Source organism: Artemia sp. Qi Xiang Cuo, chromosome 10 (assembly GCF_049724085.1).
Source record: "Artemia sp. Qi Xiang Cuo chromosome 10, ASM4972408v1, whole genome shotgun sequence".
NCBI lineage: Eukaryota > Metazoa > Arthropoda > Branchiopoda > Anostraca > Artemiidae > Artemia > Artemia sp. Qi Xiang Cuo.
In genome coordinates, this window is record NC_142803.1 from 18,540,626 (window position 1) to 18,559,896 (window position 19,271).

General features: G+C 32.3%; 2 protein-coding genes across 2 annotated transcripts in view; one reads left to right on the forward strand and one right to left on the reverse strand.

Annotated features, from left to right (window-relative positions):
* Positions 1 to 19,271, reverse strand: part of LOC148947539 (carotenoid-cleaving dioxygenase, mitochondrial-like) — a 197,680-nt gene that overhangs the window by 50,422 nt on the left and 127,987 nt on the right. The gene's annotated exons all lie outside the window — the stretch shown is intronic.
* The window catches only part of LOC148947540 (uncharacterized), a 106,147-nt gene that overhangs the window by 27,897 nt on the left and 58,979 nt on the right, over positions 1 to 19,271 (forward strand). Inside the window, exons 6-7 of the mRNA XM_089095929.1 lie at positions 8,360 to 8,568; positions 10,818 to 10,973. Coding sequence (XP_088952055.1) covers positions 8,360 to 8,568; positions 10,818 to 10,973 — 365 coding nt within the window. The remainder of the gene's footprint in view (positions 1 to 8,359; positions 8,569 to 10,817; positions 10,974 to 19,271) is intronic.

Sequence of the window (19,271 nt, forward strand, 5' to 3'; positions counted from 1 at the left end):
CAAAATAAGTTTTTCAAAGAAAAAAAATAACTCCATTAAACAAAAATGAGCAAAAATAAAATCAAATAATCTACCAAGCGTGAAACTACCACGAATCAGCATCGATAAATACATGAAACCCAAAACGAACAGAAAGTACAATAAATAACCAAGTCACACTCAAAACGAGCAGAAATTAACATACGTTGGGCTCAAAACCCCTATACCTTCCCAAGGCCAGAACAAAAGTTGCACTTTACTGAAAAAAATACAAATGTTTTTACTTTTATAACTTTAATAAATCAAATAATATTAACATTTGATTACTAAATATCAGTATATGTATATTAAATTGACAATGCATATTCATTTGTATTTTTTCAGTAAAGTGCAAATTTTGTTCTGGCCTTGGGAAGGCATAGGGGTTTTGCGCCCAACTTATGTTAATTTCTGCTCGTTTTGAGCTTGACTCGGTTATTTATTGTGATATCTGTTCGTTTTGGGTTTCATTTATTTATCGATGCTGATTTGTGGTAGTTTCACGCTTGGTAGATTATTTGATTTTTTTTGCTCACTTTTGTTTAATGGAGTTCTTTACTTTTCTTTGAATAATATATTTTGTGGAAACATTTTTTTAAATGAATTTCTGTTCGTTTTATATTGACATAGTCTTTTCAGGGAAAATGAAAATAACACTTTAAATCTTTTTGTTTTTTAAGACTTTATAGTTTGGCCTGCTATTTGTATGCTGGAGAAAAATTTTCAGCAATTTTTAACAACATACACCCTTTTAAAAATCTGGATACAAATAGTACTTTTTAATTTAGTTTCATACCTCCTGTAGTTGACCTGAAATGGAAAACTTGATACCATTCGCAAAAAAATCTGTTTACTTTCTTTTATAGCTTGGATACACTTACGCTATTTTGATTTGGTTAAGTTTTAAGAACAAAAGTAGCCCCGACGGTTCGGTCATAGGATCTCTAGTTATTTTGGGAAACTGCTCAGATATCCTATAGAGATTCGCAATTATCACAGTTCATTTTGATATCATAGTGCAATTTTCAGTCTCTACTAAAGATGGGCCAGGGGAAGGGTGGGCATTGGAGGGGGGGCGTGGGAGGTTGGGAGTGGAAGGGGGATTAGCTGCCCTCTAATTACTTTTGACTATTAAAATGGGCTTTTATCAGACTATTAATCAGCCCTTTCTACTTTCAATCGAATGAGCCCCTTTCGAAGTTCCCACGACGACTCCTTTGATACAAAGTGCCCTGGTCTAAACAACACCAACAACAAAAAATATCACTAATCACTTTCGACTAGGCTATTAAAAAGTGCACTAGCCCTTTGAATTTCAAATCGAATGATCCCTTTTTCGAAGTTTCTACGACAAAGCCTTCTATAAAATCTTATATGCCCCCAGGGCATAACTTAAAACCCTTGCCCTGAGGGCTGTAGGGGAGTATCCTCCTCAAAAACATTTTTTATCTGGAAATCAACTACGCTGAATAAAATGGCTATCTAAAATTAATTATTGGATGTGTTTGGGGGAATGATGGGCGTGGAGGGGGGGCTAGTTGCCCTCCAATCACTTTCGACTATTAAAAAGGGCACTAGCCCTTTGAATTTCCAATTGAATGAGCTTTTTTGAAGTTTCTACGACAACGCCTTCTATAAACCCCTTATATGTCCCCAGGGCATAACTTAAAACACTTGCTCTGAGGGTTGTGTGGGAGAGTCCTCGTCAAAAACATATTTTATATCTGGAAATCAATTAGCCTGAACTAAATGGCTATCTCAAAATTTTGATTGGATATGTTTGTGGGAATTATGAGCGTGGGGGGGCTAGTTGCCCTACAATCACTTTTGACTATTAAAAAGGGCACTAGCCCTTTGAATTTCCAATCGACTGAGCCTTTTTTGAAGTTTCTACGAATACGCCTTCTAGAAAAACCTTATATGCTCCCAGGGCATAACTTAAAACCCTTGCCCTGAGGGTTATAAGGGAGTGTCCTCCTCAAAAACATATTTTCTATCTGGAAATCAACTAGTCTACGCTGAAGAAAATAGCTATCTCAAAATTTTGATTGGATGTGTTTGGGGGAATGATGGGCTTGGGGGGGGCGCTAGTTGCCCTCCAATCACTTTCGACTATTAAAAAGGGCACTAGCCCTTTGAAATTTCCAATCTAATGAGCCTTTTTTAAAGTTTCTACGACAACCTCTTCTATAAGAACCTTATATGCCCCCAGGGCATAACTTAAAACCCTTGCCCTGAGGGTTGGGGGAGAGTGTCCTCCTCAAAACATATTTTCTATCTGGAAATCAACCAGCCTACGCTGAAGAAAATGGCTATCTCAAATATTTTGATTGGATGTGTTTGAGGGAATTCTGGGTGTGGGGGGGGGGGGGGCTTGGTGCCCTCCTATCACTTTCGACTATTAAAAAGGGCAGCAGCCCTTTGAATTTACAATCGAATGAGCCTGTTTTGAAATTTCTACGACAACGCCTTCTATAAAAACTTATATGCCCCCAGGGCTTAACTTAAAACCCTTGCCCTGAGGGTTTTGGGGGATTGTCCTCCTCAAAAACATATTTTCTATCTGGAAATCAACTAGCCTACGCTGAAGAAAATGGCTATCTCAAAATTTTGATTGGATGTGTTTGGGGGAAGGATGGGGGGGGGGGGATAGTTTACCTCCCATCACTTTTGACTATAAAAATGGCAATAGCCCTTTGAATTTCCAATCAAATGAGCCCCTTTTGAAGTTTCTACGACAACGCCTTCTATAAAAACCTCATATGCCCCTAGGGCATAATTTAAAACCTGGGCGTGGGGGGGTTAGTTGCCTTTCATTAAAACCTTTATATGCCCCAGGGCATAACTTACAACCCTTGCCCTGAGGGCTGTGGGGGGAGGGATAAATTAGGTCATTAAAGACCTAATTTCCAAAACTTTCAACTACGTTGAATGAAATGGCTATCTAAAAATTTTGATTGTGTGTGTTTGGGGAAAAGGTGGGCGTTAGAGAAGGTTAGTTATCCTCAAATCACTTTCGACTATTAAAAAGGGTAGGCTACTAGCCCTTTGGATATCAAGATGAATAAGCCCTTTTTTCAAGTATCAACAACACATATTTCAATAAAAACCTTAATTACCTCCTGGATATAACTTAAGGCCATAGCTTTGAGGGTTGTGGTTGAGTTTTTTCCTCAAAAATGTGTTTTCTATATGGAAATCAACTACGCCAAACAAAATGGATATCTCAAAATTTTTATTGGATGTGTTAAGGGGAATGATGGGCGTGGGGGGGGGGGCTAGTTGCCCTCCAATCACTTTCGACTATTAAAAAGGGCACTAGCCCTTGGAATTTCCAATCGAATGAGATTTTTTTGAAGTTTCTACGATAACGCCCTCTATAAAAACCTTATATGCCCCAGGGCATAACTTAAAGCCCTTGCCCTGAGGGCTCTGGGGCAGTGTCCTCCTCAAAAACGTATTTTCTATCTGGAAATCAACTACGCTGAACAAAATGGCTATCTCAAAAATTTGATTGGATATGTTCAGGGGAATGATGGGCGTGGGGGGGGGCTAGTTGCCCTCCAATCACTTTCGACTATTAAAAAGGGTACTAGCCCTTTGAATTTCCAATCGAATGAGATTTTTTTGAAGTTTCTATGATAACGTAGTCTTTAAAAACCTTATATGCCCCAGGGCATAACTTAAAACCCTTGCTCTGACGGCTCTGGAGGAGTGTCCTCCTCAAAAACATATTTTCTATCTGGAAATCAACTACGCTGAACAAAATGGCTATCTCAAAATTTTGATTGGATGTGTTTGGGGAAACTATGGGCGTGAGGGGGAGGGGGGTTAGTTGCCCTCCAATCACTTTCGACTATTAAAAAGAACATTAGCCCTTTGAATTTCCAATCGAATGGGTGTTTTTTGAAGTTTCTACGACAACGCCTTCTGTAAAAACCTTATATGCCCCCAGGGCATAACTTAAAACCCCTGCCCTGAGGGTTGTGGGAGAATTTCCTCCTCAAAAACATATGTTCTATCTGGAAATCAATTACGCTGAACGAAAAGGCTATATCAAAATTTTGATTGGATATTTTTTGGGGGAACGATGGGCGTGGGGGGGGGCTAGTTGCCCTCCAATCTCTGTCGACTATTAAAAAGGGTACTAGCCCATCGAATTTCGAATCGAATGAGCCTGTTTTGAAGTTTCTACGACAACGCCTTCTATAAAAGCCTTATATGCCCCTAGGGCATAACTTAAAACCCTTGTCATGAGGGTTCTGAGGGAGTGTCCTTCACAAAAACATATTTTCTTTCTGGAAATCAACTACGCTGAACAAAATTGCTATCTCAAAATTTGATTGGATGTGTTTAGAGGAATGATGGGCGTGGGGGGGGGGGGCTATTTGCCCTACAATCACTTTTGAATATAAAAAAGGGTACTAGAACTCTCAATTTCCAATCGAATGAGTCCCTTTTGAAGTTTCTACGACGACCCTTTCCATATGAATTGCCCTGCTCTAAAGGAAAAAATAGTAAATAGTACATTGTGCCAACATCGTTCTTATTTGTCTTCAGGCCATAACTTAAAACCCTTGCCCCGCGGGTTGTGGGGGAATGTCCTCCTCAAAAACATATTTTCTATCCGGTAATCAACTACGCTGAACAAAATGGCTATCTCAAAATTTTGATTGGATGTGTTTGGGGGAATGATGGGCGTGGGAGGGGGGGGGCTAGTTGCTTTCCAATCACTTTCGACTATTAAAAAGGGCACTAGCCACTGCAATTTACAATCGAATGAGCCCTTTTCGAAGTTTCTACGACAACTCCTTCGATACGAAGTGCCCTGGTATGGAGAAAAAAACCACATTGTGCCCACATCGTTCTTTACTTAGGCAGCGCTCGCGCGCTGCCTTTGAAACCTTATATGACCCCAGGTCATAACTGAAAATCCTTGCCCCCATGGTTGTGGGGGAGTGTCCTTCTCAAAAGCATATTTTTTATCTGGAAATCAACTACGCTGAACAAAATGGCTATCTCAAAATTTTGATTGGACTTGTTTTGGAGAATTATGGGCGTGGTGGGGGGGGCGAGATGTCCTCCAATCACTTTCGACTATTAGAAAGGGTACTAGCCCGACGAATTTCCAATCGAATGAGCCTGTTTTGAAGTTTCTACGACAACGCCTTCTATAAAAACCTTATATGCCCCCAGGGCATAACTTAGAACCCTTGCCCTGAGGGTTGTGGGGAAGTGTCCTCCTCAAAAACACATTCTCTATCTGGAAATCAACTACGCTGAACAAAATGGCTATCTCGAAATTTTGATTTGATGTGTTTGGGGGAATGCTGGGCGTGGGGGGGGCGAGTTACTCTCCCATCACTTTCGACTATTAAAAAGGGCCATAGAACTCTCGATTTCCAATCGAATGAGCCCCTTTTGAAGGGGTCTCTACGACGACCCCTTCCATATGAAGTGCCCTGCTCCAAAGTGAAAAAAATTATATTTGGTACATTGTGCCAACATCGTTCTTATATGCCCTCAGGGAATAAGTCAAAACCCTTCCCCTGAGGGTTGTGGGGGAGTGTCCTCCTCAAAAACATATTTTCTATCTGGAAATCAACTACGCTGAAAAAAATGGCCATCTCATAGTTTTTATTGGATGTGTTTGGGGGACTTCTGGCCCTGGGGGGGGGGGCTAGTTGCCCTCCAATCACTTTCGACTATTAAAAAGGGCTCTAGCCCTTTGAATTTCCAATCGAATGAGCCTGTTTTGAAGTGTCTGCAACAACTCCTTCGATACGAAGTGCCTGCCGAAGAAAGAAGAAAAAAAACACATTGTGACCACATCGTTCTTTACTTAGGCAGCGCTAGCGCGCTGACTATGATTATATTACCTTAGATCCAATTTTACAACTACTCCCAGAAAGAAACACTATAAAATTCTGAAAGCAACTTAAAAAATTCTAAATTTTTATTTCTTCATTTCTTAAATGTTGCTTCTTTGCCGTAGACAATATTTGAAGAAAAAAGTGACGCATAGGAAAATACATAGAAAAAACATAATTTGGGCTGTATCTTTCAATATTAGGGGTTTAAAGTAAAGTTAAGCGCTTTAGGTATGAGATAAGTGCTTTAGAATTTTTAAAAATTGTTTCCAGAATTTCATACTGTTTTCTTATAAGGAGGAGTAATTGTGAACTAGGACCTTCATCTAAAAACATGAAGCCGTGAATCGTCAGCCAGCTATCAAAAGAACGTATCTCCATAACTATAAATTTTCAGAAGGGCTAAAAAACCATCACAGCTCTTTTATTTCCCCTGCAATTATCATAAAATAAAAACGGATCGATATTTAAATTCAATACATATACAACCGTTTTTGTTTTACGGTTACCAGAGGGGAAATTAAATAGTCGGGAGGCTTTTTTTCTGCTCTTCTGAAAATTTACAATTATGGAGATACGTCTTATTGATACCCGACCGACGGAATATGACTTTAGATAATTTATGGCTATATTTGATTAGCCTATATCCAGAATCCAGAGAACATCATCTTGTTCAAAAATTATTTTCTTGTCAGTTAAAAACACATCAAATGACCTGATACCATCCTAGGATCTCAGGTCATTTGACCTGATGGCCAGAGATACTAACCATCTTTGGCGGCCGGTATCTCTATCCTGGAATTTCCTGGATCAACAGGGGGAAAAATTGCTATAATAATTTTATCTCTGAATTTCACCATTTTTTAATTTCAATAATATCTGAGATTATGAAGTTAGTTCCCTTGTCTGAATCGTTGGCCATACCTTCATTATTCTACCAGAGACAAGCTATTTAGATAAGTTAAATATTTAAAGATTCAAAACAATTCTAATTCTTCTTTTTCTCTACTCTGTATACTCCAATACGAACTTAATATACTGATGTGTCTTGTGGGAATACTTGGGCATGTTGCAGTGCTAAGCATAGCCAAGATGCAGAATTTTTTTTTCGCACTTGAAAAATAGTTTTTGAAATAAGATTAGTATAACAAAAGCAATGTTAATGACAAAGGTTAAATATGACTGTGAACCGTGGGTATTTCCGAAGGATGAAGAAGATATGTCTGGTGTTTTCACGAGGAATCGAAGGAGGATAGTTTCAAGTACTCGTCGTATATCAAGTAACAAGTTCCGTAAAAAGGAGGCTCGTTCCCACTCGGGCTATGTTAAAAGAATAGTTAAGATGGTTAGGTTTTGTAACACAGATGGAAGATAGTAGGCTACTAAAATCCTACTTTTTGAAATCTATATCGGCCTCCACGAAAATTTGGCCGTCTTCAAACTGAGTTGAAGGAGAAAAACAGGGAAGAAGGGTCTTCGTTGAAAAGAATGAAGTTATGAGTAGGGTGGGATAAAGTAGAAGTATGAGTATCTTTACAGGAATCTTGAGTTGTCAGTAGTAGTCTTGGTAAGCTGAATCAAAACAGATTGGTAAGCTGACTATTTGTAAGCTAAATCACTATCGAAACAGTTACAGTAAATCTGCCTAAATTGGCTTTTTAAGATGAATTTTATTTCATATATTATTTTTTGATCGCTTCTAAGTTAGGCTGTATTTTATTTAAAAAAAAAATTAACGTCATTATTTTCTTTCACTTCCATCCATAACCTAAAAACACATTAGAATTATGAAGATTGAATTTTCAATTTTAAATTCAATTGAAATTACAAGAAAAATTATTGTAGTACTCATTTTTTAGTTTTTATATATTGAAATTGTCAAACATTTTAAACAGAAAAATGAAAAACTCAGTTTATTTATTAATGCTAGAACAAACAAGTGTATGAATCTGATCATGTCCTTACATGATTGGCCAGCATCGAGGCAAAATCGCAAAAGCAAATATTTTGTCCGTAGAATTACCAAGGGTAAGCCAGGTTATTATTTAAGTGCAAATATAGAATAAAAAAACAATATAATTAATTTAAGAGACTGTTTTCAATAATTTACCAGTTATCCATAGCTAGATTTTGAATTTAAATAAAGATAGTTTGACTTTCATTTTGCTAACATTCAAGAATTATGTACCACTATAAAATGCCGGTTAAAAATCTTGAAAAATTAAAAATTTTGAAAAATTTTAATTTGTATAGAATTTTGTTACCGAACTTGATGTCGTGAGTGGACAGCCTAGTGGCAACATAAAAAACCCAAAGAAAAGCCAATAACTACGTTTTGTTGATTACTGATAAGGGGAAAAACCGATGAAATAGTGACAATAGAATGGTATCCCGCTAGTAACATGTAGGCTACTTTACCTGTTCTCATTTCACAAGTATGTAAATAAAAAAAAATAATTTAAATCTTACAGGGAAACTAACATTAATCCTGGGACAAGTATCATCTGGAAAATCTACTTTCTTGGCTGCTCTTCTTGGTGATATCCAGCCATCTGGTGGCAAAATCTATTCTGAAGAAAAAACCGTAGCGCTAGTCGCACAAAAGCCTTGGACAATGACAGGTTCAATACGAGACAACATTCTATTCGGCCACTCTTATAGACAGAAACGTTATGAAAAGGTATGCCAAGTCGTTGACAAATATTTTTTAATCTTAATTAGGTGTGGATTAACCCCTTGATCCTTCGACGCCCCGCTTTTTGAGATTTCGTGTCCGTTATGCAAAATAATTTTATTGTTGCTTATTTATTCATGTAGAGCAGTTTGACAAATTCAGATGAGGTGATTTCGTGTTTAGCAGTTAACAATCCTATTTTTAATTGATTTTAAATTGTTTTTAATTGTCTTTAAATTGTTTTTCATTTTTTTTTAAAGTAAGACTATTTTCAAAGTGAATGTAAGGAAGAACACATTGCTCAAATGCAAAGAAAATTTATTTCAAAAATCTAGTGCATGCGCACTGTTAATTCTGCAGACGTAAATAAAACTAGGCGAAATTAGTCGTATGGAGCAGTGAATTGTAGAAATATATAAAAACTGATTCTATTGCACAATTTTAACATTGCTGGTTGGAACACGTTCAAAGATGCTTAAACATAAATAATACAATAGGTAAATATTCGTGTAGAGGAGTAAATTATATAAAAACAAGCCGCGAAAATACTCGCTTGGAGCGTATGTGGCATCATTTTTTTGTAAATATATACAGCCGGTACAGCAAAAGAATTAATTAGGTGCTGGGGTAAGAGGGAGGATAAGGAGTTCCAAAAAATCTTTTCAGGGAAAACTCAAAAACTGTTCTTGGATATTACAAAATTGTGTTGGCAAAATAGAAAAGGATATATGACAAAATATCCTTTCAGTTTATTTTCAGTTGCTTCTTATTGTTTTCTGAATTCAATTTGTCAGTTGCTTCTTATTGTTTTCTGAATTCAATTTTTCAGTTGCTTCTCATTGTTTTCTGAATTCAATCATGGTTGGTCTAGTCAAGCTTTATACCTTTTATTCTCAAGCACAAAATATATTTCTGTTAAGCCAGAAAAAAGATAAAGAAAGCAAATATAATATTTATTATATCTTAGATTTACATGATGAGCTTTATTATTGTACTGTGTAGCACTGAAAGAGGTTAGTTGTTTTGTTCAGTGGAGCTGAACTTGAGATAATTTTTTTTTATCAGCTTTTTATACTCTTTGAAACGAATCTTGCAAAGTTTGTGAAGTTTTAATCTTAGTTCTCTTCTCAGCCAACGTATTATATTATTATTTATAATTGTGTGTAAATACTTGTAATTAGAAGAATTTTCCTACCCTAAAACGTATTGATGGCGAATAAAAGGTGTAAGAATCAGCACAATTATTTGAACTCTTATTCTGTGGAGCAGGGACGTCAGCTGCGAGGAGAGGGGGAGATTTCACTTGCAGTCATATAGTCCATAAAGAATAATCTGAAAATTAACTTATGAACTAATTTAATTAAATTGTTCAAGTCCTTATATCAAGAGCCATAGGAAGGCCAAAATTCGTCTATCTTTCAATCCACATCAATTCAGTCAAATTTTAATCCACAATTTCTGTCATATGTTTAATGTGCTTTATATGTTCACTTGTTCACTATTGAATGAGAACTGAAAAAAAAGATAACTGAGTGAATGAGACATAATGAGAGATTTGCAATTTTTGAGTCAAAGAGGATAGATAAAGGAAGATCATAAACTGCCACAGAATTTTAACACTCGGGTAGTGTATGGCTACTTAGCGTTTCTGTTGACGTTCAAGTTTTCTGGACGGTTGGATGTTTCTCTTTGAATGTTTAGTGGATACTTAGTGAATGTTTTTGGCGTAAGTAATTTGCAGTAATTTGGAATTTAGTAACTTGGAATCTAGGATTTCTGGTCCTTCATCTGGGCCAAAAATTTAGTCAGTGTGAGTCTTGGTTTGCGTGTGTATGTGTGTGGGGGGGGGGAGGTCTTCCAATCTGATCTTACCATTGTGGGGAAGGGAAAGAGAAGAATCCCGTAAAATCTTGTTATCAGGACATCTAATAGAAAGGATTATTAGATGTCAGCTACAATTTTTGGGATAAGTTTTTTAGTGGTGGTTTTCAGAGGTCCGTGCCCTTTTCAACATCTGTGGGAGAAGTCAACTGATAAACTCTTGTCATTGTGATATTTTCCAGAACAGTTTATTCTGGATTAAATGTTGGTATTTTAGAATTGTGTTTATGACCTAGTAATGTTTTCTGTTGCTTCATTATTGTTTTGTTTTTTCAGATTATAATAAATGTGATAAATCTTTACCTAAGAATTTCTTATATTCTCAAATTTTTTCATTCAGATTATGAAAATTAAATATCTTCGTGTTTTCTTAGGTTCTGAACGCATGCTGCCTAGAAGAAGATATAGCGTCAATGGCTGAAGAGGACGAGACTTGGGTTGTCAGTAACGGAGAAAACCTATCTGGTGGTCAAAGACAGAGAATTTCCATCGCCAGAGCCATCTATTCAAACGCGGATGTTGTAATTTTAGTAGGCATTCTTATTATCTTCAACTTTTTGTTTTCAGTCTGAGCTGTAATTGCCAGCTTGGACTGCTCCAGTCTATACTACATGTAGATGTTCACTCTGCTTGACTACTTCTTGATTTTCAATAAGAATCATGCGACTGAATCATACTAATTTTCATACTAACTATATAAGAATCATACTAACCTTCGGCCAAAATAAATATTACTTGTTTTTTTTTTTGATTTTGCATCTTTTTTGTTTAAATCAGTCTTTTCAAAGGTTCCTGCAAATTATACTAAATTTCGGCCACAATAAATATGAATTTTTGTTTCTATGGATTTTGAATCTTTTTTTTTGAATCAGTTTTTCAAAATGTTACTTCATATAACACTAAATTTCGGCAACAATAAAAATTAATTTTTTTTATTGTATCTACTTTGAATCTTTTTTTTTTAAAAAGGGATTTTAAAAGTTTACTTCAAATAATAATAAATTTCGTCCAAAATAAATATGAATTGTTTTTTCTATCGACTTGAATCGTTTTTGTTTAAATAAGGTTTTCCAAAGGTTACTGCAAATAATACTAACTTTCGGCCACAATAAATATTACTTTTTTTTATATATATTTTGCATCTTTTTTTTTAAATAAGTCTTTTAAAAGGCTACTGCATATCATAATAACTTTCGGACAAAATAAATATTACTTGTTTTTTTTTTATCGACTTGCATCGTTTTTGTTTAAATAAGGCTTTTCAAAGGTTACTGCAAATCATAATAACTTTCGGCCAAAATAAATATTACTTGTTTTTTTTTTATCGATTTTGCATTGTTTTTGTTTAAATAAGGCTTTTTAACGATTTCTTCAAATCATAATAACTTTCGGCCATGATAAATATTACTTGTTTTTTATCGATTTGGCAATGTTTTTTTTTAAATAAGGCTTTTCAACGGTTACTCCAAATCATACTAACTTTCGGCCACAATAAATATTACTTGTTTTTATATCAACTACACATCTTTTTTTTTTAATAAGGCCTTTCAAAAGTTACTGCAAAACAAATTAACTTTCAGCCACAATAAATATTGATTGTTTTTTATATTGATTTTGAATTTTCATTTTTTTAAATAAGGCTTTTGAATGGTTACTGCAAACCATACTAACTTTCGGCCACATTAAATATTACTTGTTTTTTATATCAATTTTGCATTGTTTTTGTTGAAATAAGGCTTTTCAAAGGTTACTGCAAATCGTACTAACTTTCAGCCACAATAAATATTACTTGTTTTTTATATCAACTTCACATCTTTTTTTTTAAATAATGCCTTTCAAAAGTTACTGCAAATCATACTAACTTTCAGCCACAATAAATATTGCTTGTTTTTTATATTGATTTTGAATTTTCATTTTTTTAAATAAGGCTTTTCAAAGCTTACTCAAAGTCATACTAAATTTCGGCCAAACTAAATATTACTTGTTTTTTCTATCGACTTGCATCGTTTTCGTTTAAATAAGGCTTTTCAATGGTTACTGCAAATCATACTAACTTTCGGCCACATTAAATATTTCTTGTTTTTTATATCGATTTTGCATCGTTTTTGTTTAAATAAGGCTTTTCAAAGGTTACTGCAAATCATACTAACTTTTGGCCACAATAAATATTACTTGTTTTTTATATCAACTTCACATCTTTTTTTTTTAATAATGCCTTTCAAAAGTTACTGCAAATCATACTAACTTTAAGCCACAATAAATATTGCTTGTGTTTTATATTGATTTTGCATTTTCCTTTTTTTAAATAAGGCTTTTCAAAGGTTACTCCAAATCATACTAAATTTCGGCCACAATAAATATTACTTGTTTTTTCTATCGACTTGCATCGTTTTTGTTTAAATTAGGCTTTTCAATGGTTACGGCAAATCATACTAACTTTCGGCCACATTAAATATTTCTTGTTTTTTATATCGATTTTGCATCGTTTTTGTTTAAATAAGGCTTTTCAAAGGTTTTTGCAAATCATACTAACTTTTGTCCACAATAAAAATTACTTGCTTTTTATATCGACTTGCATCGTTTTTGTTTAACTAAGGCTTTTCGAAGGTTACTGCAAATCATACTAACTTTAAGCCACATTTAATATTACTTGTTTTTTTATATAAATTTTGCATTGTTTCTGTTGAAATAAGGCTTTTCAAATGTTAATGTAAATCATACTAATTTTCGACCATAATAAATATTACTTGTTTTTTATATCAACTTCACATCTTTTTTTTTAAATAAGGCCTTTCAAAAGTTACTGCAAATCATACTAACTTTCAGCCACAATAAATATTGCTTGTTTTTTATATTGATTTTGAATTTTTCTTGTTTTAAATAAGGCTTTTCAAAGGTTACTCCAAATCATACTAAATTTCGGCCACAATAAATATTACTTGTTTTTGTCTATCGAATTGCATCGTTTTCGTTTAAATTAGGCTTTTCAAAGGCTACGGCAAATCATACTAACTTTCGGCCACATGAAACATTTCTTGTTTTTTATATCGATTTTACATTGTTTTTTTTTAAATATTGCTTTTCAAAGTTTTGGCCACAGTAAATATTACTCGTTTTTTATATCGACTTGCATCGTTTATGTTTAAATAAGGCTTTTCAAAGGTTACTGCAAACCATACTAACTTTCGGCCACATTAAATATTACTTGTTTTTTATATCGATTTTGAATTGCTTTATTTTAAATAAGGATTTTAAGAGGTTAATGAAAATCATACTAACTTTCGGCCACAATAAATATTACTTGTTTTTATATCGAGTTTGCATCGTTTTTTTTTAAATAAGTCTTTTAAATTGTTAATGAAAATCATACTAACTTTCGGCCAAAATAAATATTACATGTTATTTATATCTACTCTCATCGTTCTTTTTTAAACAAGGCTTTTCAAAGGTTACTTCAAATCATAATAACTTTCAGCCACAATAAATATTATTCGTTTTTTACATATATTTTGTATCGTTTTTTTTTAAATGAGGTTTTTCAAAGGTTACTGCAAATCACACTAACTTTTGGCCACATTAAATATTACTTGTTTTTTTATATAGATTTTGCATCGTTTTTGTTTAAATAAAGATTTTCAGAGGTTACTGCAAACCATACTGACTTTCGGCCAAATTAAATATTACTTGTTTTTTGTATCTACTTTGCATAGTTTTCGTTTAAATAACGCTTTTCAAAGGCTACTGCAAATCATACTTACCTATGACCAAATTAAATCTTACTTGTTTTTTATATCGAGTTTGCATAGTTTTTGTTTAAATAAGGCTTTTCAAAGGTTATTGCAAATCATACTAATTTTCGGCCACAATAAATATTACTTGTTTTTTATATCAACTTCGCATCTTTTTTTTAAATAAGGCTTTTCAAAGGTTACTCCAAATCATACTAACTTTCGGCCACATTAAATATTACTTGTTTTTTATATCGATTTTGCATCGTTTTCGTTTAAATAAGGCTTTTCAAAGGTTACTGCACATCATAATTACTTTCGGCCACATTAAATATTACTTGTTTATTCTATCGACTTGAATCGTTTTCGTTTAAATAAGGCTTTTCAAAGGTTACTGCAAATAATACTAATTTTCAGCCACATTAAATATTACTTGTTTTTATATCAACTTCGCATCTTTTTTTTAAATAAGGATTTTCAAAGGTTACTGCAAATCATACTAACTTTCAGCCACAATAAATATTGCTTGTTTTTTATATTGATTTTGCATTTTTTAAATAAGGCTTTTCAAAGGTTACTCCAAATCATACTAAATTTCGGCCACAATAAATATTACTTGTTTTTTATATCGATTTTGCATCGTTTTTGTTTAAATATGGCTTTTCAAAGGTTACTGCAAATCGTACTAAATTTCGGCCAAAATAAATATTACTTGTTTTTATATAGATTTTTCATCGTTTTTTTTTTTAAATCAGGCTTTTCAATGGTTAATTCAAATTATAATAACTTTCGGCCACAATAAATATTAATTGTTTTTTCTATCGACTCGCATCGTTTATGTTTAAACAAGGCTTTTCAAAGGTTACTGCAAATCATACTAACTTGCGGCCACAATAAATATTACTTGTTTTTTATATCAACTTCGCATCTTTTTTTTTTAAATAAGGCCTTTCAAAGGTTACTGCAAATCATACTAACTTTCAGCCACAATAAATATTGCTTGTTTTTTATATTGATTTTGAATTTTTCTTTTTTTAAATAAGGCTTTTAAAAGGTTACTCCAAATCATACTAAATTTCGGCCACAATAAATATTACTTGTTTTTTATATCGACTTTAAATTGTTTTTGTTTAAATAAGGCTTTTCAAAGGTTACTGCAAATAGTAATAACTTTCGGCCAAAATAAATATTAATTGGTTTTTTATCTATTTTTCATCGTTTTTTTTTTAAATAATGCTTTTAAAAGGCTAATGCAAATTATAATAAATTTCGGCCACAATAAATATTACTTGTTTTTTCTAACGACTCGCATCGTTTTTGTTTAAACAAGGCTTTTCAAAGGTTACTGCAAATCATAAAAAAAAAGGTTACTTCACATCTTTTTTTTAAATAAGGCCTTTCAAAAGTTACTGCAAATCATACTAATTTTCAGCCACAATAAATATTGCTTGTTTTTTATATTGATTTTGCATTTTTCTTTTTTTAAATAAGGCTTTTCAAAGGTTACTCCAAATCATACTAAATTTCGGCCAAAATAAATATTACTTGTTTTTTCTATCGACTTGCATCGTTTTCGTTTAAATTAGGCTTTTCAAAGGCTACGGCAAATCATACTTATTTTTGACCACATTAAATATTACTTGTTTTTTATATCTATTGTACATCGTTTTTGTTTAAATAAGGCTTTTAAAAGGTTATTGCAAATCATACTAACTTTTAGCGACAGTAAATATTACTCGCTTTTTATATCTACTTGCATCGTTTATGTTTAACTAAGTCTTTTCGAAGGTTACTGCATATCATACTAACTTTAAGCCACATTTAATATTTCTTGTTTTTTATATCGATTTTGCATTGTTTCTGTTGAAATAAGGCTTTTCAAAGGTTACTGTAAATCATACTAATTTTCGGCCACAATAAATATTGCTTGTTTTTTATATCAACTTCACATCTTTTTTTTTAAATAAGGCCTTTCAAAAGTTACTGCAAATCACACTAATTTTAAACCACAATAAATATTGCTTGTTTTTTATATTGATTTTGCATTTTTCTTTTTTTAAATAAGGCTTTTCAAAGGTTACTCCAAATCATACTAACTTTCGACCACATTAAATATTACTTGTTTTTTATATCTATTTTGCATCGTTTTCGTTTAAATAAGGCTTTTCAAAGGTTACTGCAAATCATACTTACTTTCGGCCACATTAAATATTACTTGTTTTTTATTTCGATTTTGCATCGTTTTTGTTTAAATAAGGCTTTTCAAAGGTTCCTGAAAATCATACTAACTTTCGGCCACAATAAATATTACTTGTTGTTTATATCGAAATTGCATCTTTTTTGTTTAAATCAGTCTTTTCAAATGTTACTGCAAATAATACTAAATTTCGGCAACAATAAATATTACTTGTTTTTTTTATCTATTTTGAATCTTTTTTTTTTAAATAAGGATTTTAAAAGTTTACTTCAAATAATACTAAATATCGTCCACAATAAATATTACTTGTTTTTTCTATCGACTTGAATCGTTTTTGTTTGAATAAGGCTTTTCAAAGGTTACTGCAAATAACACTAACTTTCGGCCACAATAAATATTACTTGTTTTTATATCGTTTTTGCATCTTTTTTTTTTAAATAATGCTTTTCAAAGGTTAATGCATATCATACTAAATTTCGGCCAAAATAAATATGACATGTTTTTTTCTATTGAGTTGCATCGTTTTTGTTTAAATAAGGCTTTTCAAAGGTTACTGCAAATCATAATAACTTTCGGCCACAATAAATATTACTTGTTTATTATATCGATTTTGCATCGTTTTCGTTTAAATAAGGCTTTTCAAAGGTTACTTCAAATCATACTAACTTTCAGCCACATTAAATATTATTTGTTGTTTTTTATATCAACTTTGCATTCTTTTTTTTTAAATAAGGCTTTTCAAAGGTTACTCTAAATCGTAATAACTTTCGGCCACAATAAATATTACTTGTTTTTTATATCAACTACACATCTTTTTTTTTAAATAATGCCTTTCAAAAGTTACTGCAAATCATACTAACTTTAAGCCACAATAAATATTACTTGTTTTTTATATTGACTTCGCATCTTTTTTCTTAAATAAGGCTTTTCAATGGTTACTCCAAATCATACTAACTTTCGGCCACAATAAATATTACTTGTTTTTTCTATCGACTTGCATCGTTTTCGTTTAAATAAGGCTTTTCAATGGTTACTGCAAATCATACTAACTTTCGACCCCATTGAATATTACTTGTTTTTTATATCGATTTTGCATCGTTTTCGTTTAAATAAGGCTTTTCAAAGGTTACTGCAAATCATACTTACTTTCGGCCACATTAAATATTACTTGTTTTTTACATCGATTTTGTATCGTTTTTGTATTAAATGATGTTTTTCAGAGGTTACTGCAAATCAAACTAACTTTCGGCCACATTAAATATTACTTGTTTTTCGTATCGACTTTGCATCATTTTCGTTTAAATAACGCTGTTCAAAGGCTATTGCAAATCATACTTACCTTTGACCAAATTAAATATTACTTGTTTTTTATATCGATTTTGCATTGTTTCTGTTTAAATAAGGCTTTTCAAAGGTTACTGTAAATTGTACTAATTTTCGGCCACAATAAATATTGCTTGTTTTTTATATCAACTTCACATCTTTTTTTTTAAATAAGGCCTTTCAAAAGTTACTGCAAATCATACTAACTTTAAGCCACAATAAATATTATTTGTTTTTTATATTGATTTTGCATTTTTCTTTTTTTAAATAAGGCTTTTCGAAGGTTACTCCAAATCATACTAACTTTTGGCCACAATAAATATTACTTGTTTTTTCTATCGACTTGCATCGTTTTTGTTTAAATAAGGCTTTTCAAAGGTTATTGCAAATCATACTAACTTTTGGCACAATAAAAATTACTTGTTTTTTATATCGACTTGCATCGTTTTTGTTTAACTAAGGCTTTTTGAAGGTTTCTGCAAATCATACTAACTTTCAGCCACGATTAATATTACTTGTTATTTATATCAATTTTGCATTGTTTCTGTTGAAATAAGGCTTTTCAAAGGTTACTGCAAATCGTAATAATTTTAGGCCACAATAAATATTACTTGTTTTTTATATAAACTTCACATCTTTTTTTTAAATAATGCATTTCAAAAGTTACTGCAAATCATATTAACTTTAAGCCACAATAAATATTGCTTGTTTTTTATATTGATTTTGCATTTTCCTTTTTTTAAATAAGGCTTTTCAAAGGTTACTCCAAATCATACTAAATTTCGGCCACAATAAATATTACTTGTTTTTTCTATCGACTTGCATCGTTTTCGTTTAAATAAGGCTTTTCAATGGTTACTGCAAATCATACTAACTTTCGGCCACATGAAATATTTCTTGTTTTTTATATCGATTGTGCATCGTTTTTGTTTAAATAAGGCTTTTCAAAGTTTATTGCAAATCATACTAACTTTTGGCCACAATAAAAATTACTAGTTTTTTATATCGACTTGCATGGTTTATGTTTAACTAAGGCTTTTCGAAGGTTACTGCAAACCATACTAACTTTCGGCCACATTAAATATTACTTGTTTTTTATATCGATTTTGCATTGTTTTCGTTTAAATAAGGCTTTTAAAAGGTTACTGCAAATCATACTAATTTTCGGCCATAATAAATATTACTTGTTTTTTATATCAACTTCGCATCTTTTTTTTAAATAAGGCTTTTCAAAGGTTACTCCAAATCATACTAACTTTCGGCCACATTAAATATTACTCGTTTTTTATATCGATTTTGCATCGTTTTCGTTTAAATAAGGCTTTTCAAAGGTTACTGCAAATCATACTTACTTTCGGCCACATTAAACATTACTTGTTTTTATATCGATTTTGCATCGTTTTTGTTTAAATAAGGCCTTTCAAAGGTTCATGCATATCATACTAACTTTCGGCCAAAATAAATATTGTTTGTTTTTTATATCAACTTCGCATCTTTTTTTTAAATAAGGCCTTTCAAAGGTTACTGGAAATCATACTAACTTTCAGCCACAATAAATATTACTTGTTTTTATATCGATT